Below are 25018 nucleotides of genomic sequence, written 5' to 3' on the forward strand. Positions count from 1 at the left end.
AAATAATAAAATTGCCGAATAAATTTGAATTTACGTTTTGTATTTCAATATTAAGTCCGATACCTCTAAATTGATCACCCTTTACTATATTACGACCGTACTACTTCATTACTATGCACTATTTACGACCGAAACCTTGGCACAATTACGTTCTGGATACTGTAGCATGTTAAACTCCTACTTATCCAGAATCGACCCCGACATACTCAACATGTATCCGGCATTTGAAGGCACCCCGCGCGGCACTAACCACCTTTTCACATGCCCCATCAAACCCACTCATCTAACACCTCTCTCCCTCTGGGCCCAACCCGTCGAAACAGCTAGTTTCCTGGGCCTACCGTTAGATGAGCTAGACGAAGACGATCGGTGATTACACTACACTGACAGGGCGAAGATACTGCTACAACAACAATAACAAAACCGAAACCACAATACTGTATGTAACAAAATTGAGCAAGTTAAAAGTGCTTTTGTTAATTTCTTATAAAAATATTGTTCTTGCTATAAACAAGACCATATTAGACAAAATTTCAACAATTATCCAAAATTTAGAAAAATGTTATTAATATTCATAAAAAATTCGAAGAGTTTTATCTTTAGAACATTAAAGTGCTTTTAAATTAATTAAAAAAAAAAAAAAACATTTTTTTTTTTTACTTTTTAAAATATTTAGTTTTGCGGATGGTATTTTGAAGTTTTATGCTATATTATTCGATAGTATTATATTCTTCAACTATAAAGGTGCATAATCAGAAAAAAATGCAGGTTAAAATCTTTGAATGAAGAATTTGTCTAAATTTTTTAAACTTTGCTTATGTAAAGACAATATATAATATAATATATATATGAAATTGACAAAAAGTTTTAACTTGTTCAATTTCATTACGTACTGTAGTTTCGGTCGTATATTTTTATTACTATTTATTTATTAAATTATATTTAAAATTATAAAGTAATATGTTTACAGAACTACCTACCAGGGCTATCGGTCGTATAGTATATATATATATAGTATAGTACGTTTTTCTCTTATATTCACTCGTATTTAAATATACAGCAATGTAAGATTTATAGTCGCATTATTTCTTTAAATATTGCCGTATTTCATGTATATAAATTATACGTTGATTACAACAAATTTAATTGATCACAAACCTAACATTTATATTTATTTCTTTTGCCATTTTAGTAAAAATTTAAAATATCCATATTTAACACCACAATCGCGCATTGATTTACTTCTACTACAGTGTTGAGCTTTTTTGAAGATAAAAGCACATTCAAATTAAAAATGGCGGCACTGGGTGTATCAGAACCGCCTCGGCTAAATAACAATGAATTTCTAAACTACATACCACATCTTGAATTAGAAGAACTTCTAATGACTCAAATTAAAGCAAATGGATCTTGGGACTATTTATTTAAAGCTTCCATTAAGAAAGAAAACAAGCTTAGTTCACTTACGTGCATTGCTTGTCAAGAATTAATAAAATGCCAGAAGTTTAGCAGTCACTTAAAAGAAAAGTCTCATGAAGAATCCCTGAAAAATGTCGAACAATTTTATCATCCCTATTATACATATGACAAGGAATGTGGAAATATTAAAAGTGATGAAAATATTTCTGATAGAGATACTGAAACTGATACCGTACGAACTAAAAATATTACTTCAAGTGAAGAGCGATCCACCTTATCGACATCGAAAATGATTGCTGAATGCATTCGAGAATCCGAAGGCGATATAGACTTGGTTACAGATAATGAGAATTTTATTAATATAATTCTAAAAAAAGATGTAACCAAACCTGAAGACTTATTGGTAGATGTTAAATTGCCACTTCAAGATATATTAAATATCGAATTTTGTGCAGAAAAAGGGAGGTGGGTTCGGATGATAACCGTGAACAAAACTGCAAACACCAAGTTCTACTGTGCTTTGTGCTCAAAGTTTTGTTTTGGAATTATAACTGTGGACTGTCATCTCAAAGGGTTCACACATAAACGAGCCCAAATATCATGCTTAGGCGTTCGCTGTTCTAGTTACAAAAATCTAACTAAAAACTGTATTTTTGGATATGGGGAAACGTTTTGCATTAATATACAAAAAACGGAGAATTTTGAAAAAGAATCATCACCAAACTCGAACGACGTTGAGAAGTTAAAAAAAATTGAAGATACCGATGAAGATAAAAACTTAGGAAGTATTCAAAAAGTACATGAAAGTAATATAAAGCCCTCTTTATCTGCTACAATTGCTAATAAAGTTAAAAATATAAAAGAAAAAATGCGAGTTCAGAATAAGTATGTGGAGGGTCTCATAGGAGTGGAATATGTTGTTAAAATACTAAAAACAAAAACAGATAAATATCCGATGTACGAATGTTGCCTTTGTGAAATCGTACTTAATGAAAACCGTATGCAAGGCCATCTTACCGGATATAATCATCGACTTAAATATTGCGAACTGCATTACCCTAATACCATAGAAAAGTTTAAAAATGCAATTGGGCATGTTAAGTATATTGATTACTTCAATGCAATGAACCATATTTTGTCAAAGATTGCTTCTGCAATTGAACAACACCATGGTCGCAGTACCCCTTACGTGGTTTTATTATCGATATTTACCAAAATGAGGACGGAGTTGATAGCAAAAATATATAGCTATCCTAACGCTTGCCAGCAACATGGACCATCATTCACAAACGTTATGACGGATGAAGAGATTAAACAGATAATCAGAGAACAAACCGAATACGTGGCGCATACTAACAATTATGCCAGATTCGTGGAAAAACCAGAGAAAAAACTTTATTTAAATCAACGATGCCATGATCCAAACAAAAGAAATGGGGATAATTTTGACATTCGTAAAAGAAAACGCTCACCTTCTCCTCCGAAAAAATACAGTAAATCTCTTTTACGTTCCCTGTCACCTCATCAGATTGCGCCAACAAAAAGAAATAAAGAATCTAGGCAACATTTAGCGTATGGTGCAAGTGTCTCCTCATTTCAACGAGATGAGGTAGCAGTCGTGACATTTGAAATTGAGCGCATGTATAAAGAGTATCGGAAAAATCCTGAAAGTCATCCTCTTTACGACGAAGAATGGAATGGATTTTGGCGTCGTCGTAAGGAACAACTTGTTTCACAAGGAATCGACCACCGATCCTACAACTACCAACCCGAGTGGGTTAAATACTTCAAAAATCGTTTGGAGGAACTTTATAAAAAGGAAATAAGTGATTCAAAAAGGGAAATAAGAAATCGCTTATCAGACTATGAAATAAACAATTCATCAAATTTGCTTGCACATATAAAAGACTTTGGTCTAAAGTCTGATAATACTTATGAATTGCAAAATGAAAAGAGGTCTCCAGATGTCATATCACAATCCGCAAGTTCTCGCTATTTGGAAAATGAAATGCAGGATGGTAAACCTACTGTTATCCATGTACTGAGACTTTTGACAGCTTTAGAAGATTACCTTGGCAGTTTGGGGACTAAAATAATGGATTTACTTTCTAAAGCTTTAATGATAGAAAAAAATTGTAATAACAGTCAGTTGGAACAACAAATTTTGACCTTTCATAATTGCACACTTTTGGAAACAGCAGTAGAGAAGTTGAAGGGACTACTCTTTGCTGGCTTATTAGATAGATCTAAAGTGCAGGGATTTAACCGTGTTATTCAATTTACCACCGATTTACTTAAACATGCTGATAAAATGGGATGGCGTAACATACAAACATCCTTTTCAAATAAAGTGGAAAACCCGGTGTTTCTAAAATTAGCTGGCGCTGTGGAAAGTACTAGGGCGGCTAATACATTCCCTTCTACTCAAAAATTGTTATCTGATACACTAATGGAACTGTTATCAATGCAGAAAAATAACAACAACTCTGCTTTTAACAACTCCCATAATCAAAAAACATACAACGACCAAAGTCAAGGAATATGTGGTCCAGGTATAGATCAATTTGGTGAGAAGGCGAATTCCCGAGGTAGTCACTGGCAAAATCCAGAATTGAATTCTTCTTACTTTTTAACCAAATCTACATGTTTTGAAAGAAGTTTTAACGGAGCTGCTAAAAACGTTACGAATAATCAGAACTACAATAGTGTGAATAATACACCTGGCAATATTGGCAATATTGGCAACGTTGGGACGTTTGGAAATAGACCGAATCCTAATTATAAACCAATAAGTGTAGCACAAAATTATCAAAATTATGACTTCGTTGGTGCCATTAAGAGAAATGTCTCTTTAAATAATCAGCAATGCTGATTTTGAAATACAGATAAAATTATATAAAAAATGTTTTAGATTAAATGAGTCGGTCAACTCGAATAAGGCTCTAATTACTATCGCTTGATTAAACAGCTCTTACAAGAAGAACTTTAAAAAATCGTTTTTTTTCTTTTTGTTGTTAATTATACAACGTACACATGTACTTATAAGTATCTATGGACCAACAATATTATTTAAGGTAATCGAAACTAATTGACATTTATATGGATTTTTTTAATTTGGAGGAACTTTTGTTTTGTTGGATGATTTGTATGTAGCATGTAATATTCAAGAATAAAGGGATATTTTTTTAAGACGTAATTCAGGGTTTTCTTAAAAAACATTAGATAGTTTCCGTATAATAGAATAATGATTTCACCGTAGCGTCTAGGAGTTGAGCGTTTCCGCTCGTAAGATGTTCAACAAAAATCTTCTACATTTTTAAATTTTGCCTACATTCTACAAAGCTTTTTAAAAACATCCCTTATGTACTACCAAAGTAATAGTCTATAGAAATAGTAAAGGAAAACCCGCTGAAATTAAACCCTTTCTGTTTTTTGTTTGTTATTTTGTGTACTACAAAAATAGATGGTCAAATTAATGTAGTTGTGACATTGCAGCAGAATATAATTAATTATTGCTTGTTCAGCATTTCTGAACCAATTTAAGGACACCACAATTAATTGTACATACTAGCATCATGTGGCCTTCGCCCATATTCCTGGAGCTGTCTTCTAAGTGTTGTGCACTTAACGAGGTAATGTTTTTCTGGCCTCAAGCGGTTCGTGAATTAGGGGAGTATCAAGGTGTCGGACAATATCACTCCCTTTGGGAGGTCAACGACAGTCTAATGACCTTGTTGAGGCAGTTTACTCCCGTTGTGTCTAGATGTTGGGGTATCAGGCGCAGATTGTCATTAACATTTGTTAAAATAGCTGCGTCCTTGCTGTGGCCGTATAAATAAGAAGATGCACTAAAGATATTCTCAGTAAGATCTGCGAGGTCGTTCCAATAAATTATTTTGAAGTGAATGTTTATTAATAAAACACCTTGCGGCTTAAACTACTGTATCATATTCAGGGTGGTCCATATAGTGTTTTGGTTTTTAACCATATGTTATTTTGGCAGTGACAGCTCTTTCCCGTTTCTCTTTTCTTTTCCCGAAATCTTGACAGAAATTCGGTATCCGATCTCCGCGGAGTGAAATAAATCGTTTTACGCTTGATCACCATTGGAAAATATCGCAAACTTGTTTCCAATGTTGTGTAGCCCAAACAGCGCATTTATTGAAAACAGGTTTCAGCCAAAATGAGGCACTCACCGCGCGCCTGCTATACGCAAGTTTGTGCAAAAAAAATATAGTTGAGACTGCCATGTATGCTATATATATAACATTCACCGTCTCCGCCGTCGTACGATGTGCACGGACGAGATTGTGGTTTCCGTAGCCTAGAGTGTGCGATACAGTCCTGGAACATGGACTCGCCATCGATATCAACATTGCACCCACTCCACTTCTGGAGATCGGAAAACCCTCACTTGATCGTCGAAAAGCCAATGAATTCTAAGGGACTGACAGTTTGATGCGGATTCTGGAGCGGTTGTATCATTGGTGGTACAACGGGATAGTTCGCTCTCTCGCCTTTTATATTTTGGACCCAATAATGAAAACACAGTAAAATGGTTTTAATTTTTTTTTAAATTATTCTCCTTGAAAGTCAATACACTTCTGCATTCGCTTGCACTAATTATCAAAACACTTTTCTCACTCAGAAGGCTTCAACAGTTTGAAAACGTTGACCTCGCATTTTATTTTAGATGTTCGGGAACAAAAAAAAAAATTAATATTTGCCAAATCAGCGGTGTAGGGCGGCTGTCCCATTTATTCGATTTTTTGAGTAATCCTTCTTCAATATTTCTTCACACCAATCGACATGATTCGTATTTTGGGCAATTGTCAAATTATGTGGTACCCAACGAGAACAAATCTTCTGGACAACCAAATGTTCATGCTGTCTTGGTCGTGTTCATATTGAATCTATGCTGGTCCCACTAATGCCCAAAGATGCCTCTATCTCGCAATATGCCACATAGCTCTATCTTGCGTCATTCATCCTTCAAGCATCGACGGTCATATTAGAATTCATATCAGCGTTTCGCAATGGTCAAGTATAGTGGTGCTTCAACGTCAAATGTCAAAGTAAGCTGATCAGTGCACTCTTGTCTCGACAATCCACGTCGAAAGTCGTAACAAATTATCTCACACAAATTTTCTAAAACTAATTCCACCTACGAATTTTTCAACGCACTGAAAACAGAACAAATAAAGCTCATAAGGGAAAACATCCAATGTAAGTTTAAGCTAAGAAATTGCCAAACTTTTCGATAAAAATATCGAATTACAGCGCATCACACGTAGCGTTATAAAACCGCAAAATATAAAAGACAGCCTCGTATATCGAAACAAATTATTATTTTTTTATGTTTTTAATTCTTAGAAATAAATCTCTATATGGAACACCCTGTTTAACCGAATTGTTTCTGTCCTTTCCTTTTTCTTTTTTTATTGACTTTAAGATTTAAAAACGCTACAATCTTCGTTTATATTATACCAGTTTCTTATTCAGTTCTTTTGCAGCATGTCACTTTATTACATTAAAACCCAATACTAAACTTTAATTCTCGAGCTCCATTCAAAAAACAAATACACCGCGGTTGGTGTAGTTGAAGCTGATTTCTACAAGGTCCGGCACTCGAAGTGTAACCAATTAAAAAGGACATAAATTTAGTTTGGAGAATTACTTTTTTCAAAGTAAAAAATCAATTTACTTTTGCTCGATATGACCACCTTTTGCCTTGACTATGGCCTTTAGACGGTCCAGAAACAAATCGGAAGCTACCCGAATATGACTTGTAGGTATTTTGGCCCACTCGCGGACAATGGTCTTTTTCAGCGCCTTGAGATTGGTGCATCTTTTAGTTTGGACCTTGCTCTCCAAAATAGACCAAAGAGAATAATCCATCGTAATCGCGTCTGGTGAACTTGAAAGTCATTGTGTGAACGTTCGGAACGTTGTTTTTTAGCCATTCTTGGTTCACTCGAGCTTTGTGAGACGGTACCGAGTCCTGTTGAAACTTTCATGGTCTACCACCGAAATTTTCGTCTGCCCACGGTTTTAAAGCAACCTCCCGAATACTTTCCCGATAATATTTCGCATTTACCTTGACGCCAGGCTCAATGAAAACGATTGGAGAGCGCCCATATGCAATTATAGCGATTCAAACCATTACCTGTGGCGGGTGCTGCCTCCTGGTGGCCAACCGATGATTCAAATTCTCCTATGAACGGTCGGTCAAATAAACCCTATCGTTTTGGAAGTTTACGAATTGTTCAATTTTAAAAATATTGTCAGAAAACACAATGATCGGAAATTGATCGCTTTCGGCCAAGCAAAGAAACTTCTTCGCTCTCTGATTTGTTGCTGCTTTGGTGTGAGATCATGTGCCTTTTGGATCTTGTAGGGCTTGACTATGACATCAGTATGCGGCGGATGCTACGGTCAGATATTTTCAGTTTTTCCGTCATTTGATTTGCACTTCGTCGGGGGTTTCGCTCAAGTCGATTCTTCACTTTTTGAACCATTTCACGTAACGTTGCAGTCTGATGACAACCTCCATGACTTTTTGTGATGCTACTAGTATCATTGTAACGAGTAAAGGTGCAATAAACAAAAACTTTATTTACTTTAAGGTGCTCGAGCTCACGAACAATTACTGCAAGATTGGAGAATACAATTTTCTAGCCAAATATAATGCAATCACACTATTACATGTGAAATCCATTATTGATTTTCGTTTTTCATGTTTACTCTCAATAAAATGCTTCCGCGCGTTTGTAAACAATACTCTAGACTGTCATTTAGCTAACTAACAGACAGCTTATGCCCATCAGCTGCGCGAGCGGTGTGAGGATGGTTACACTTCGAGTGCCGGACCCTGTATATATTTAAAGTTGAGTATTCTGTTCCGACCTTGTTGATCAGCACATTACTTTGATACGGTCCGCAGTTACGAACCGCATTTACGAAATGAGCAAACAACTACTATTCTCTTGTATAATACATAAAATAATAATTGTAATACTTATTTGTTAATAGTCATGGAATATACTTTAACAACAACGTAATAGTACCAAAATAGAGCAAGTATCGAGTCAAAATTTCCCTATTGGATACAATATTTTAGCTTCCACTTTTAAAGTAGATTTAGAAGAAAATAAGTTTATGTTAGTTATACAAGTATAAGTAAAGTGTATTTCAATTGATTTGCGAAATTAAACGAATTATAAAGTATTTTTTCATTCCATTTTAGTTGGAAAACAAACGTTGAATTATAGTTCGCAAGTGTTCGAGATCATCAGTTCCAGAGATATTGAATACTGTTTTCTTTTGAACTGAAATATACAGAACTTATTGCACCGTAAAGCCTTTCACTGCTAATCCAATATGATAAAAAGTAACGATTGCTATACCGAAAATGAAAAATTGAGCAATGGAGAATTTTTGGATCTCATACCCCATCTACCACTTGAGGACTTGCTTTCAACTGAGTACAGATTGGATAGTAAGTGGAAACCGTTAATACAATTGAAATATCCAAGCAAAAACATATATCAATGCTCTGTATGTAATGTGGTACAGTCTGGAATTAAAAATTTATTTGCCCATGTGGACGGCAAAAAGCATAAAATTAAAATGAGTTCGATAAAACAACTTTATCAGCCAAAATATACATACGGAAAAAATAATATCGAAAAGTCGATAAGTTTAAACAATAATAGTATGCCAGGAAACCCTATTCGAAATATTAAAAATGCGTCCTTAAACTTTTCGGATAAAGATAAAATGCCTTCGCCAAAAATTAAAGGAGGTATAAACTATAATGTAATGAAAAGTTCCATGGACGTACATATATTAGAACCAATACAAAAGACGGACAAACAGTATTCGCCAAAGGAGTCTGAAAAGTTTTCAGATAAATCAGAAGAACCTGATGTTTTGCCAACCGTCATTGCGATTGACGATTATAAAGAAGATTGTTTAGCCGAAGAGGAAGAAGCTAATAGTAGAGCTGAAGATTTAGATAAACACGTCCATAACGAGCCCCCTACTAAAAAAATTAAAATGGTCTTAAATCCCGCAGCTGTGCATATAAAGAAAGTGGATGAAACTATAAAAGCATTCAACGCAGATGATCGAAAACCTAAATATCAATCAAATATCAACATACTACCGACAAATATTAAACACAAGGAAGAGACATGTGTCGCATTGGGACATTCCAGTAAACCAGCTTTTTCCACCAAAAAATTTAGTTGTAATCGGTTTGATGATGACCTTCAAGGCTTAGTAGGAGTGGAATATGTTGTTAAAATTAATAAACCAAATCATAACCAGTCGAATTACGAATGCGGCCTTTGTGAGGTTACTGATGATGGATTAGGCATGCAAAACCATTTACTTGGTTACAATCATCGGCTTAAGTTTTGTGAAAGACATTTTCCCACAGCCTTACGTCAGTATCGTCAATATATACGTAATGTGAAACCCAATGAAGTTTACAAAGTTATGACACCCATATTAAAAAGGTTAGCGATTGGGATTGAGCAGCACCATGGTCGGGATTTACCATATGAATGTCTTGAAAATGAATTTAACATAAATCGACACGAGATATTATCAAAAGTTTTTTCAAGTCGTCATGCTTCTGAGCAAAACGGACCTACTTTTACACATATAATTGATTCAAAGGAGGTCGATGCTTTGATATCGGATCTTGATAAATACCAGCCACCCCCTAATATTTCTAAAAAGATTTCATTTGATTTACGTGCGAATGCAACTCCATTTAAATATCAAAATACTGTAAATCGAAAACGAGTTAATTGTAATTCTTACGTAGACACTGGACATGAAGCACAATCGTACAATTCATTATTACACCGTTATGATAATGTTGTAGTATCTGGAGTTCAAACACTAGATATTGATACTCATAAACTTATGGTAGACGATTTTTTGAAAAATACTTGCAAACAACCATTTAGGCCACGTCATTCTTCTTCACGCCATATTTCACCAGTTTGGAAATTGAGTTCAAAGCATAAATCCCTTTCTCCATTACGTGAGAATAACATTGGGCAGGCATATCGGCACTTTGTTGACCAGAAAGTTATGGAATTAAATGAATTATTTCAAATCTATCGGAATAATCCCGAAACACATCCAGATTATGATCAAGAATGGGAAATGTTTTGGAAGCGGCGTAAAAACGAATTAATCGTGTCGGGATTAGATCATCGAACATACAATTATCAGCCAGAATGGGTAAGGTTTTTTAATATTCGTATTGAAGAGTTATATAATCAAGCTGTGGAAAACATTAAAATTGATGCGCGTGAAAGGTTATATTTACCTATGTCAAATGAAAATCCATTAGATGAAAAAATGAACGATATGAAGACTGCCGCTGATTTCGAATATAATAAACATCCGATAAAAGAGTTAAAATTTGGTATTGAAGAATACACTACAAAACCGCAAGTAGTCTCGGTGCTTCGCCTACTTACAGCTTTAGAAGCCTATTTGGGTAGTTTAGGCCCGAAAATTGTAGAGCTCTTATCTAAAGCCCTTCAAGTAGAGAAAAATAATCCGTCTCAATTGGATTCCCTAATAATGACATCAGAAAACTGTAGTCTATTAGAAACTGCCATGGAGAAATTTAAAGGTATAATTATTACTGACATTTTAGATGACGTTAAGCAGAAAGTTTTGAGGAAAGCTGTAGACCAAGTAAGGGATCTATTATATCAAAATGCTAACAGATTGAAGAAATCTGATTCTATAACGAATTGGGCGGAAATTCCAAAACAAAATTACATTTCCAGCAAAAATCAGCTGTTCGCAGCACAAGTAGATAAAAAGGAGTTGGCATTGAAATTATCCAACTTGCTTGCTGCTCAAGGAAAAACTGATATTGATCCCATTCAGCTTCAAAAAATTATATCAGTTTATATGCTAATTGAGAAAAAAAAACAAGAGTCTTTAATTATTTCCAAAGGCGAATCAGGAGATTTACTTAACCAAAAGAATATATGTGACCAGACATCAGGAAATTATTCGAGATTCTTTGAACCAAGTCGTTCACAAGGAAGCACAGATTCTCAATTTCCTGTATATGGCAACAAACATACTGATATAATTTCAAGTGAAAACCTTAGCAATGTAACATTTTGTAACAGCAACCATTATAATAGTAACGGAAGTGCGATATTTGCAAATAGTTATCAACAATATATGAATAGCGGCGGGTCTCAATCCAGACAACAAGTTGACGCAATGACAAAAAATATTAATTGGACTACCCATTCACCGAAAGGACAAAATAAGCGAAACAATAAATGGAATGGAAATAATTCGCATTGGAGAAAATTTTAAAGTACTTTTAAAATATTTTTAAATATGTAAATAATAACTGTATTAAAATCCAAGGCATAGCGAACATATTGTATATGTATGTCTTTAAGGTTTATAAACGTGTTTGATTTAATTGGAAACTATTTTGCGAAAAATAAAAATAACTAATTCCACATATGTAGTAGTTATTCTCTTGGCCAAAAATATAGCAAACATGTATGCACCTGTCATATAATACAGGGTTTGTTCGTAAATACAGTACTATAGTTGCACTATACGATTGACGATAGAAAAAAGTCGTATGGAAGTACCTATTTCAATCAAAAGTATTTTAAGACAAGCAGCGACAGTACTACGGCAGATTTCTGCAGTCAGAAAAACAATATAAGTGTGGCAAGAAACCGAAGCCAAAGTGTAAGCAAATCATGCAAATACTATAATACTTCGTTCATGAATAACCCATATATTTAGGTTTGTCTTGATATAATATACCATATTGCTAATAAAAATTTATTTTAAAAAATCGAATGAGTGCTGTCAGCAAAATCCACGTGCTTTTATAAAATATTTTTGACGAATGAGATCAAAGTTGTCAATGGTTACATGAGAGTTAAAATTAAAAAGTGTTAAGAAATGTAACCAAATATTCTTCTTTTATATTGGGGCAGGAACCACCCAAGCGAAGCCAAGTTCAACAAAGGGAGCCAGTAGGTTATTCATGTAGGTAGGTTATTCAGCAAGTATACATAAGTTAGTTGAGAAACCATATTTACTCAAACTAAAGCAATTCGAATATCCTGGTAGTCAGTGGCGGGATTATTTTTATATTCGACATGGCGAATGTCTAATAAATTTCGCAGTGAGGTTATGAGTGTTCGAGATGTAATAACTGATTTATGACACGGCATCATTTTCTGTCACAAGATTTCTGCAACAAAGGAAACATTATGTATTCTGTCAGTAAAATGTTGATAATCTGATGGTCATTGCTAGCTTATCAAACGTAATATAAAAGTTTTCACTGTAGAATTGAAATGGAATTAAGTTTTTATTTGATAATGTCGATGTTTTTTTTTTTAGCGCGAAATTAAGTCTAAGTGAAACGCAGTTATTGAATCGTATTTTTAGGCAACATATTCAGAGCGAAATAACTTCTGCATTATTGCGTCACCTACACAGGCTGGTTACAAGCCATCGGCAATCAAAAAATACATAATGCAGTATTGCTTTAATTGCTGAGCCAGTTTCTTCACTTATTGATCATATGCCTTAACCAAGAGCTGGCGATACGCGGTTTGTGGTCGGTGTATACATGAAACTGTATTTGATCACAAATCTGAAAAGGCACTGGGTGAGGTGTGTTGCTGCAGGCTCACGACCGCCTTTCTATATTCTGGAATTTCTTGAAGAAACATTTAAGCTGTGAAGTACGAAGAGACTATCCACATCGAAATGTTGTATTTAGAACTGGGTAAGTGAGCATGGTACAGTTCGCTAGTTGCTGCTAAGAGGGTTCCAAATGACAAATAATTTTAATGATCATATGCATTAAATCGTTAAGTTAATAGTCAAATTAAATAGAACTCTTCTTTAATATTATCTAGTATTATAGTGCCCAAAAAACCCGCGTTGAGTTGCGCCGAGTTCAGATTTTGTTTTATAAAAGGTGAGATGGTGTTTTACAATAGTTCGAATAATTTACGCAGATGGAGACAGCCCAAATAATAATGAAGGCACGTAAAGTCATAGAGGTATGTAAAAGTGGTTGCACGATATAATTAACAAACATTACTTTTTGTTCTCAATACAGTTTCTTACACGCATGGCGAAGGCGCTTAAGGGGGTCTTCTGGTCTCCAGCGAAAAAAAATCTATTTTTTTTTTGCATAATTTTGTTGTATGTGTATGCGAGAATACGCCACAGAAAGGATTTTTTGAAAATCGCATTTTTTCAAATTTTTCTGGTCACCGAAGTGTACCCTCCTCCGGCCGTTTTCATCATAAACTTTATCTTTAAACGCGTTTCCCCGAAAATCGTGTTTTTTAAGCATTTTGGTCACACTTTTCATAGTAGTTATACTCCGATTTCAATGGTTTTGGTCTTAAAAGGTTCGGAAAACTTACCGCTAAGTTTCCCCGTGTACGATTTTTGAAATTTTTTTTTCATTCCATTTTTATAACCTTTTAAAGTTCAAAAAATGAGCAAAAAATATTTGCAAAATTGCATAACTTTTGAAAAAAATTAAAAAAAAAAATCTGTCGCGGGAAAACTTAACCAGGGCAACTCTGAAGACAACGCATATCTAATTTTTGCTTTCTGATTACCCAGGTGGAAAAACCGTGACCAAAATGGAGACCTGTTTCGTTTGGAGGTGGACGTCTTCAGCGCCATTTCAAGGTCGCGGGTGTTAATTTTTTTCAAAGTCAAAACCATTTTTTAAAAGCCAAGACATGTACCTTTAAAATAAAAAAAAAATTTTTTTTAAATATTCACAGGATTTTCATAATCAATCCCCAAAAAAACCCTTCATTTTAGAGCCTCGAGACCAGAAGACCCCCTTAACCCATAAAGTACTACTAAATTTTTGAGCAGCTCATTTAGCTTGTGGTTGTCTTTTAGCACTTTTTGTAAGCATCATTGTTAACGGTCAGTGAGAATATTGATTAGTATTTATTTAATGAATATGGACTTTTCGATTAAATGTGTTACCCCAATAGTCGACTTCAGCAAGAACGATAAAATACAAGGTTGCGCATCGAACTTTCCGTTATAGTTTACCACCCAGTGATGTCATTAACAAAAAGAATAGCAACCAAAACAATCACAATAATATAAATTTACATAGTACGCGTTGTATGAGCGGTGAAGTTTAAACAATTAAAAATAAATTAAAAGTGATATTAAAATTTTTTTTATTTGTTTCGCAAAAATAAGTTCAATATAAACTAATAAATATACGTGTTTGATTGTTATTTTGATGCTTTCAGTTTCATACTCCTCCAAATATACAAAGGTGCGGTACCATCAATTTAGATTTGCATCGATAAATTTATTATATGGAAAGTTAAATACTTAAAAATGTATTTATGCTGTCGGTAGAATTAAATGGCAGATATTGCAGGAGTTGAAATTATTAGCATCTAAGGTAAATACTACAAGAATCGACAGTTCGCTGAAACTATTATATTAAAATATGTATATGACCGTATGTGGAACAGGCAGCTTTAAGAAAGAAAAAAAGTTTGCGGCAAATTCAAAATTTTCACTGTTAGGCATAGTTGAAGCAAAGCAAAGAGAGGCCACAAATCAGCCGCAAAATTTCTGTGTGACGAAAAAATTCCTGTGGATGCATGTTCGTCGTAACTAACATTATATTGCATGACCTAAGGCAGTAGGTTTTGGATGCGTTTCCTGCCATAAAATGGGTAAAAACTTGTCATTTGATGAAAATCTTGGCCTAAGCACATGTTAGGGATGAATACGCCGTATTATTTTAGATATTATGCATGCATGTGTAGTATGTACGTGCAAAACTATGGCATTATTGGTTTTGTAATTTTGATCCTATTATCCCCATTATATTTGTATATAAATGTCTTCCGCCTTGCCATACGTACATGTGATGCTCTTGCACACTTTATCCCATTGCTTTTGATCTTGATTCTGTTGTTCTTTTACTACGGATTTCTTAACTACCCCCATTTTTCATGCTGCGACATACAACATGGAAGCGTGACCGGCAAAATTCAAACATAGAGTTCCGTAATATAAAAAATTAGTTCCTCGTATGAAAAACGATTTGAATCAGTTGAAGAAATCGAAGACGTCTATAAATAAATTGGTGCAATGGTATGCCGAAGTTAAAAACGTCGATGACTTCCCCGGATGAGTCATATTGATATGTTTAGGATAAAGCCCAACTTATCGTTGGGTGAAGTTGAAACAATTTCAAAGAAAAAGAATGTTAATGCATCCAAAGACACCAATCGAGGACGTTTACGTGTAGAAGACTTCAAATTTCGGAGCACATTGAAAAAATCGATGCTCCCTTTATCACACATTTTAAAGGGCTAAGGTAAATTCAGAAAGGGATTGGACATCCAGTTAAGGTGCATGTTTGTTTGTGTGTAACAGTAATAGAAGCCCCGCCAGTGTAGGGCATATCACCGGTCATCTTCGTCTAGCTCATCTAAAGGTAGGCCCACGAAACATGCTGTTTCGACGGGTTGTGTCCACAGGGAGAGGGGTGTTAGATGAGTCGGTTTTAGAGGGCGCCTGAAAAAATGGTTAGTGTCGTGCGGGGTGCCTTCACATGCCGGACATATGTTTGGTATGTCGGGGTCGATTCTGGATAAGTAGGAGTTTAACCTGCTACAATATCCAGAACGTAATTGTGCCAGTGTAACACGTGTCTCACGAGGAAGCTGGAGCTCTTCATCTGCTATAGGAGGTGGTTGGACTCCGATTACGGCATTCTGTGGACGGGAGCTTAAGAAGGTGGTGACGGTCTCCCGGTGAATGTCGTTTATTGACTGTCTAAACACTGTCAGGTCCAGTAGATTACGGTCAGTTTTGTCCTGAATTTCGTCGGCGTAGTTTAAGAGGTGTCTCCTGACGTGACTGGGAGGCGACTCTAGCTCAAGCAGGTGTCTGCAGGGGTGAAACCTGCGGTAACATCCATGCAGGAACTGCTTGCTGAGCAGTTTGTTATGCTCCATTACTGGGAGCATTTGTGCCTCGTTCGACAGGCGACCAGACATTGCTTCTGATGTTTTAGATTTATTGAAGGGCCCCTGAACCTCATCACAAGAGAAAGCAAGTGGCGTTCTGTCGTTCGTCAGTTTGTGCAGCCTTCTGGTAGCACGACGCTTGGATCTGTCGGCCGGAGCATGCAGTATAAAAAGTTGGCTAAAATAGCTAGCGCACCTCTTCGGGTCCGACGAAGTGCAACCGTTGAAGGTGATAGCCACCTTGTCGTTGTGCTTCGTCGGGTTCGAGAGGGACCTATCAGTGGACCAGAGCTTGCTCACCCCAGAGGTGAGGTTCCAGGTCTTCAAGTGCTCAACCCATTTAGTCCGCTTGTGTTGATCTACCAGTTGCGGGATCTCCAAATTTAGATCCCTTATGCGGGAATCGCCGGGATCGACCTGGCGTAGGTAGTCACGGTCGTTTGCCAAGCTGGTGCTTCGGCTGGGAAATTAGGACGAATGTCCTTAAACCTTTCAGCTGGAATGAAGTGACCCGCAGCAGTTTTGAGCACCTTGCGGAATGCGCGTTCGCCTGCGCGCACATCAGTGGGGATGTGAAGAGCGGCGAAGGTGTCTTCAGTGAATTCCGTGAAACCGGCCTATTTAGCTTTTTTAAAAGTTAAAATAGGACCGGTGGTTCGCGGAAACAAAGTCGGCAGGTCTCTCAACCGAGACGATAATGGGCAAGTGGTCTGATGCAAGCGATAGCATAGGTCGCCACGTTATGCTATTTATCAGACCCGCGCTAGCTATTGTTAGATCAGGGCAATTGCCCACTACCCTGGTGGTGGCGTCGTCGTTCACAGCGCTGGATGTCGAATTGTCTATTTGCTCCGCCCCCTACGATCATTTGGCAGGCTTGAATGCCAAAGATCGTGATGCGAATTGAAGTCACCTACGTTGGGCCTGCTGTGCAATCCGCTATAGTTGTTGCTGGGCGGGCCGCGCCACAGGGGGCGGTTGTGGGTGCAGAGCTCTACAGCAGGTGGCACCGTAGCCGCGTGTCCACTCTCGGGTTGTGCGCAGGCCAGAGCACCGCCGAAAGTGGTACCAGCCATTGCAATAATTGTACTGGACAGGTTCCGAGGAACTCTGGTCTGACACACGGAACAGACTGTGCGGGGGACCAAGAGCTGCTAGTTTGTCCCCGCACTTCATTTGGAGGGAATGGGATGGATTAAGTCGGGGGAGTTGTGTTGCTCTGATAGGCTCCTTACCGTGGAGGTGTGGGTTGTGGTGCCAGCCTATCAGGGGGAGTAGTAGCCGTGGAGGCATCAGACGCCTGCTGGTGGGAGCAATAAGAGGCCACATACCGTGTGGACCACTCCCTATGAGTCTTAAGGCCTGAACAGGTCTTAAGGTGGCTCCACCCGTTGCACTTATTGCACTTAACCGAGATGGAGTTCAGGTGGAGCCGTTTATGGCAGACGCAGCAATAGAATACTTCTCGCCCAGGGTTGGATTCAATTCCAGCCCTGAGGAGAGGCATTTGGAGCAAGGTTTGCTGCAAGGAGTTGCTCCTGTGTCGTAAGGGGTGGGGTGATATGCTGTTCACTAGACAGGGCTAGTTTTCTGGGGCGGTAGCCCCTGGTCGGGAAAAACCCGAGTCATTCCGGTAACGTAGAACCAGCTGCCATAGGAAGGTGGATGTTTTGGGCTGCTTCACCGAAAGAGGCTTTGATCATTTATTTGTGTTTACCGCCAATTCGAATGCAGTTTTGATGAATAAAATTTCGATTTTAAAAGAAGGCGCAATCCCAAAAATCGAAGTCGAAGATGTGTAGAGTGGAAACAGTCAAATGAATGGGATGGAAATTAAAGAAAAAGAAATATGGACGGTCAAATAGTTATCAAGGCAAATTCAGTTGATTTGGAGCCGTTTACCTCTACAATTTGCGCAAAAATTAACACAAAGTATGACTCGACGATGTGAAGCCATTATGGCTAATGGTGGTAACTATGTACATATATATTATATAAATTATATTGCGTATAATAAATTTTATAAGCCCATACAATGCATTTTGTTACGGCGGCCACGTTTTTATTAGACAGACTTTAATCTTTAGACTAAGTAGTTTTGTATGAAAATTACTGAAGCTACTTGCTTCAAAAATAGGATCTGATTTCTGTTCTCTCAAAATAACATCGAACTCTTGCTATTTCCTGTCCCTTCTTTTTCCATGGCTTAGCGTTACGAGGCAGCTGCATTTTCTTGTCATCGCCAATACGAAAGTGCATAACGATATCTGAAAATTAAATTAAAATTTAAATATATATATAATTGGCGCGTACACCCTTTTTGGGTGTTTGGCCGAACTCCTCCTCATATTTGTGGTGTGCGTCTTGATGTTGTTCCACAAATGGAGGGACCTACAGTTTCAAACCCGCGCCGAACGGCATATATTTTTATGAGAAGCTTTTTCATGTCAGAAATACACTCGGAGGTTTGCCATTGCCAGCCGAGGTGCGAGCGCTATTAGAAAAATGTGTTTCTTAATTTTGGTGTTTCACCGAGATTCGAACCTACGTACTCTCTGTGAATTCCGAATGGTAATCACGCACCAACCCATCGGCTACGGCGGCCAAAATTTAGTGGTAGAAATATTCTTATTGGTTCCTACGGCGGCCGCCGTAGCCGAATAGTTTGGTGCGCGACTATCATTCAGATTTCAGAGAGAACTTAGGTTCAAATCTCGGTGAAACACCAAAATGAAGAAAAACATTTTTCTAATAGGGGCCGCCCCTCGGCAGGCAATAGTAACTAGGAGGTTTACCATTGCCTGCCGAAAAAAGCTCCTCATAAAAAATATTTGCCGTTCGGAGTCGGCTTAAAACTGTAGGTTCCTCCATTTGTGGAACAACATCAAGACGCACTCCACAAATAGGAGGAAGAGCGTGACCAAACACCCAAAAAGGGTGTACGCGCTAATTATATATATATATATATATGTATTGATAATACCTATTCTCCTTGCTGCCACCCTGCTCTAGCGTTTGTCGCCGCCAAGGCACATCTACCCGTTGTGCTAAGGAATTTCCCATAAAATACCAGAAATTAAAATGTGAGATTGGGTTAGTAAATTCTGAAAAAAATATCTAAAAATGTTTGATTATGGTAGGTATTTTATTAATAGGACTATGGTTAAGTTCGTGCGGTTTTTTTTCGAAATTTGAAACTTTATTGACGTAAAATGGTTACAAATTTAATATTCAAAGTATTGTCCATCGCTTGCTATTACTTTTTCCCATCTTTCTGGCAATTCACGGATTCCCTTTGTGAAAAATTCGGTCGGTTTTGCCGCAATCCACGAATCGATCCATTTTTTGACTTCATCGTAATTACGGAAGTGCTGGTCAGCCAGGCCATGTTGCATCGATCGGAAGAGATAGTAATCGGATGGCGCAAGGTCTGGACTATACGGCGGGTGGGGTAGGACATCCCATTTGAGCGTTTCTAAGTATGTTTTGACCACTTGTGCAACATGTGGCCGAGCATTGTCATGTTGCAAAATAACTTTGTCGTGTCTATCGGCGTATTGCGGCCGTTTTTCTCGCAGTGCTCGGCTCAAACGCATCAATTGTCGTCGGTAGACATCCCCCGTAATCGTTTCATTCGGTTTCAGTAGCTCATAATACACAACACCCAGCTGGTCCCACCAGATACACAGCATAACCTTCAGGCCATGAATATTCTGCGCCGACGTCGATGTTGAAGCATGGCCAGGGTATCCATACGTTGCCCGACGTTTTGGATTGTCGTAATGGACCCACTTTTCATCGCCAGTCACAATTCGATGCAAAAAACCCTTTCTTTTGTGCCGTTGAAGCAGTTGTTCGCATGCCATAAAACGGCGTTCAACGTCTCTTGGCTTCAATTCATACGGCACCCAATGGCCTACCTTTCGGATCATTCCCATGGCTTTTAAACGTTTGGAAATGGTTGATTGATCAACTCCCAAAGTTTTTGCAACCTCTTCTTGCGTTAGAGCCGGATCTTGATCGAGCAATTCCTCCAATTCGGTATCCATGAACTTTGGCGGCGCACCCTCGCGTTCTTCGTCTTCCAAGCCAAAATCACCACTTTTAAAGCGTGCAAACCACTTCTGGCACGTTCGCTCAGCTAGAGTATGCTCACCATAAACTTCCACCAAGATACGATGACTTTCGGCTGCTTTTTTCTTCATATTAAAAAATTCCCCGCAAAAACACATTATTTGGCACGAAATTCGACATTTTCAAGTGTGGTAAAAATATTGTTGTTTACGCTTCAAATAAAAAACTTATACTGACGTTTGTGCCTTACGACAGTAGCTCTCCAATGAATGTTTGGAAATGTGGATCGATGGAATAATAATCAAGTTACGCCATCTGTTGTAAAACCGCAAGGAACTTATTCATAGTCCTATTATTATTTTATTTACTTGCGTTGCGTCCATATAAAAAGACAAATGTGCATGCGAGTCGTATTGTTGTATGTCGTAAACTTTAAACGTCTTAAAATATGTATTTGGGGCTTTCGTAAGGTTCCTTATAAGCAATATTCTGAATTTCCACACTGCTGTTGTTGTTGTAGTAGTACATATACTTATCCCTGTCAGTGTTATGTAGATCACCGGTCATCTTCTGCTAGCTTATCTAACGGTAGGCCCAGCAAACTTGCTGCTTCATGGGGGGACCAGATGGAAGGAGTTGTAAGACACCACCCTGCGGAACACCTTGCTTTATCTTCCTCTGCTCAGAGATTCGGTTCGGCAGGTTCGTTTATGCTGTCTAGCTGTTCGGATGTGCTACGCTTAGTTCATTTTCGGCGCGTTATTTTTATGGACACATTAAGTATACCTTCTACATGCTACATGCAAGCAAAAACTTGACCGTGGTCAGCCGAAAATTTACTGTTCTAAATGCACATAACTATTCCATTTAAAATGTGTTAATTATTCAGAAGTCGATGCTGTTAAGTCGGATCGTGAATTTTTCTGCGCAATTTGTACAAAAGTGTGGCGGAACTCTATTCGCTCCCCGCCTCTACCCCGCAACACACCTGAAGCATTGCCGCCTGTGGATAATTCGAATGTTATTATAGCTCATGTGCCAGAAAAACAACAAGTGCCATCTGTTCCGTTCTAGAATCTACGCTCACTGCTGTTTTAAAAGAATTAGCTGGGCTTAGATCAGGGAATTTTCGTGTGCTTTCTTTACTTCGATCCCTTCATGATGAAAAACAATTGCTACTGGGAAATTTTGATAACTTACAAACGGAGCTTCTTTCTATGAAGAGCATATTAAACAACTGCATTACTGCAGCGCCGTCAGAATTGGGAAGAACCTCTCCGAGCCGTTTGATACCAAACGAGGTTTCAGACAGAGTGACTCCCTGTCGTGTGACTTCTTTAACCTGATGTTGGAGAGCAAAATGCGAGCCGCAGAACTTAATCGCTCAGGCACAATATTTTATAAGAGCGTACAATTTTTGGCGTATGCCGATGATATCGATATCATCGGCCTTAACAAACGCGCTGTTAGTTCTGCCTTCTCCAAACTGGATAAAGAGGAAAAGCGAATGGGTTTGGTGGTGAACGAGGACAAAACGAAGTACCTCCTATCTTCTAACAAACAGTCGGCGCACTCGCGTATCGGCACCCACGTCACTGTAGACAGTTATAATTTCGAGGTTGTAAAAGACTTCGTTTATTTAATAACCAGCATTAACACCGATAACAATGTCAGCCTTGAAATCCAACGTAGAATCTCTCTTGCCAACAAGTGCTACTTTGGACTAAGTAGGCAACTGAGCAGTAAGGTCCTCTCTCGACGAACAAAACTAACACTCTTCAACACTCTCATCATGCCCGTCCTAACGTCTGGCGCATAAGCTTGGACGATGACAACATCCGATGATGCGACGCTTGGAGTGATCGAGAGAAAGATTCTGCGTAAGATTTTTGGACCTTTGCACGTTGGCAACGGCGAATATCGCATACGATGGAACGTTGAGCTGTATGAGCTTTACGACGACATAGACATAGCGCAGCGAATAAAGATCCAGCGGCTATGTTGGCTGGATCATGTCGTCCGAATGGATACAAACGCTCCGGCTCTGAAAGTATTCGATGCAGTACCAGCTGGTGGTAGCAGAGGAAGAGGAAGGCCTGCTCTGCGTTAGAAAGATTAGGTGGAAAAGGACTTGGCTTCCTTTGGTGTGTCCAATTGGTGCCAGTTAGCACGAGAAAGAAACGACTGGCGCGCTTTGTTAAACTCGGCCAAAATCGCGTAAGTGGTTATAGCGCCAATTAAGAAGAAGAAGAAAAAAATTATTAAAATATCAAATATATTTTATGGTATTTCCATTGCAGAAAAAAATCTTATATTTTTTCATTGTTAAATAACATGTTTTATTTAACAACAAAAAATAACAAATTATGTGTTGGTCTTCGCCCACGGACGGCAACGTTTACATCTTTTCGCTCTATCGGAAGCGATTGCCGGTTATATAAAACGAAATTTTTTCATAAGGGTAGTCGTTTATGGCTTCTCATCTCATAGGTACCGTCTAATAAAGTACCATTGGTGGTACACGCCGTCCCATGAAGCAATCTTGTGCGGGCCACCGCTGGTACACGCCGCCTCATGAAGCAATCTTGTGCGAGCCACCGGTGGTACGCGCCGGCGTGAACGTGTTAATTCAGTTACAGTTTTGAGGTCACAGCTTAAATGATGCACTAAATTAAAAGGATTCAAAAAACATAAATATTTCGATTTCATGATTACGGCTAATACTTAGTGGGGTATCCCTTTTGATTCGGAACAGCTTTTAATCAGGAACTCCTAGATTCTATAAGTTTTGCTGTATAATCGGAACTACTTTTACCCATTCTTCCTGTCGTGCCGGTTTTAGATCAGAAGCATTAGAAATACTTATTTTATTTTCCAGCACTGACCACAATTTCTCAATAACGTTGAGATCTGGACTCTGTGCAGCTGTCTGTACTACATGTGGTCAGTTCCAGATAAGCCAAGTTTTTACAATACCAGACGAATGTTGTCTTCGTAGAACCTAAACGAATACCTAATGCCCATTTTATCCGCAATTTGTACTAAATTATCTTATAGCAGATCCAGATACATCTCTTATTCATGTTTCCGTCGATAAATGTTAAATCTCCGACGTCTGAATAGAGCTTCAACCCCATACCATCACACTGCCCCGCCGTGTTTAATTGTAGAGCCCAAATTACATGGTTCAAGCGCGGTGTTTGGTTTTCTCCAAACGCAGGAGTTCCCATCAGACCTGAAAAGGATAAATTTGCTTTCATCCGCAAAAACAACGCACTTCCAGAACGAAATGTCTCTATTCAAATGTTGTCTGCAAAACTTTTTTCTTTGCTTTCTATTACGAGCATTAATCAACGGCTTATTTCGGGCAGTCTTTCCATGAAAATTTTCTTCGCGCAGAGCTCTACGAACAGTTTCAGGGTTACAGATCTTGCCTAAGTATTTTCCGACTTCGTTCGTTAATTTTGCATCGCTTAAATCGGGGTTTTCTTTAACTTTGCGAACATTCCATCTCTTATCTGCATCATTAAATATTTTATTTGGCGCAGATCTGCCTTATCTTCTATCCTGTTTTCGTGGCGAAACCTTTATATAAGTGCTGGACAGTTGAGAAACTAATAGCAAAAGCAAGAAAATCAACTGCCTAAGAATTAGCTGCCCGCGACAGGCCTAATAATCAGATAAACATCTATTACTAAAATGCGTCCGGACTAAATGTTGTGAATATGATGTTGGTGTTATAACTGAGACTTGGCCCAAATCAACCTTTTTTGATACTGAATTTTTCGATTCGAACCTTTACGTTCTTTTCCGTAGACACAGATGCTGTTAAACCTGATGTGACAGAGGGACGGTGTTATGATTGCAGTTCGCTGTAATCGTTACGCATCACTTATTCAATTACAAGAGACTGATACTGTATTGGACCAGCTATAGGCGCGAATACGTGGTTCGCATACTTCTCTTTATATTTGTGTTTCCTATATTTCGCCCTTAATTAATGAGTGCTTGTATAAGTCACATGTTAACAGTTAGCCTTCAGTATTTTATTGGGAATAACCAATTATGTGTCTTAGGGGATATTAATTTAAACGATCTAAGTTGGTTACATCTGGAAAATAACGTATATCTAACGCCATCAAATATCAATAGTCCTACTGAATCTTATTTTATTGATAACAGATTAATGGGTTAACTAATAGTATGACAATATTAGTTTTGTTGTATCGCAGTCTGCTTCTTCAATATTGCCGATTAATGTTCACCATATTCCCTTAAAACTAGACTTGGAATTTTTAATATTTTTTGGAAACAGTCCTGAGAGCGCTCATCCTTCCTTTAACGCTTTACGTGAAAGTTATTGGGAACTGTCTTTAAGCAATATTGAAGTTGCAGTATGCTTTAAGATATTTAAGACTTTAGTCCTAGATCTATGTTTTACACAT

At 37.8% G+C, this 25018-nt stretch overlaps 2 protein-coding genes across 11 annotated transcripts in view; both read left to right on the top strand.

Moving 5' to 3' along the window:
- Positions 1 to 25018, top strand: part of LOC129242202 (tubulin polyglutamylase TTLL5) — a 100462-nt gene that overhangs the window by 20335 nt on the left and 55109 nt on the right. For 2 of the 10 annotated variants that reach the window (XM_054878964.1, XM_054879365.1), the window contains exons 1-2: positions 14789 to 14914; positions 14988 to 15194. The exons of 2 other annotated variants lie outside the window; for them this stretch is intronic. The gene's annotated coding sequence lies outside the window, so the exon portion shown is untranslated. 6 more of the 10 variants (XM_054878882.1, XM_054879283.1, XR_008582171.1 and 3 more) reach the window with 5 other exon arrangements.
- Positions 9161 to 11946, top strand: LOC129242725 (uncharacterized protein CG7065). The gene has a single exon (XM_054879561.1). It carries the CDS (start codon positions 9199 to 9201, stop codon positions 11788 to 11790), a length of 2592 nt encoding a protein of 863 aa, XP_054735536.1. The 5' UTR covers positions 9161 to 9198; the 3' UTR covers positions 11791 to 11946.

This window comes from Anastrepha obliqua, chromosome 1 (genome assembly GCF_027943255.1).
Source record: "Anastrepha obliqua isolate idAnaObli1 chromosome 1, idAnaObli1_1.0, whole genome shotgun sequence".
NCBI classification, from domain to species: Eukaryota; Metazoa; Arthropoda; class Insecta; order Diptera; family Tephritidae; genus Anastrepha; species Anastrepha obliqua.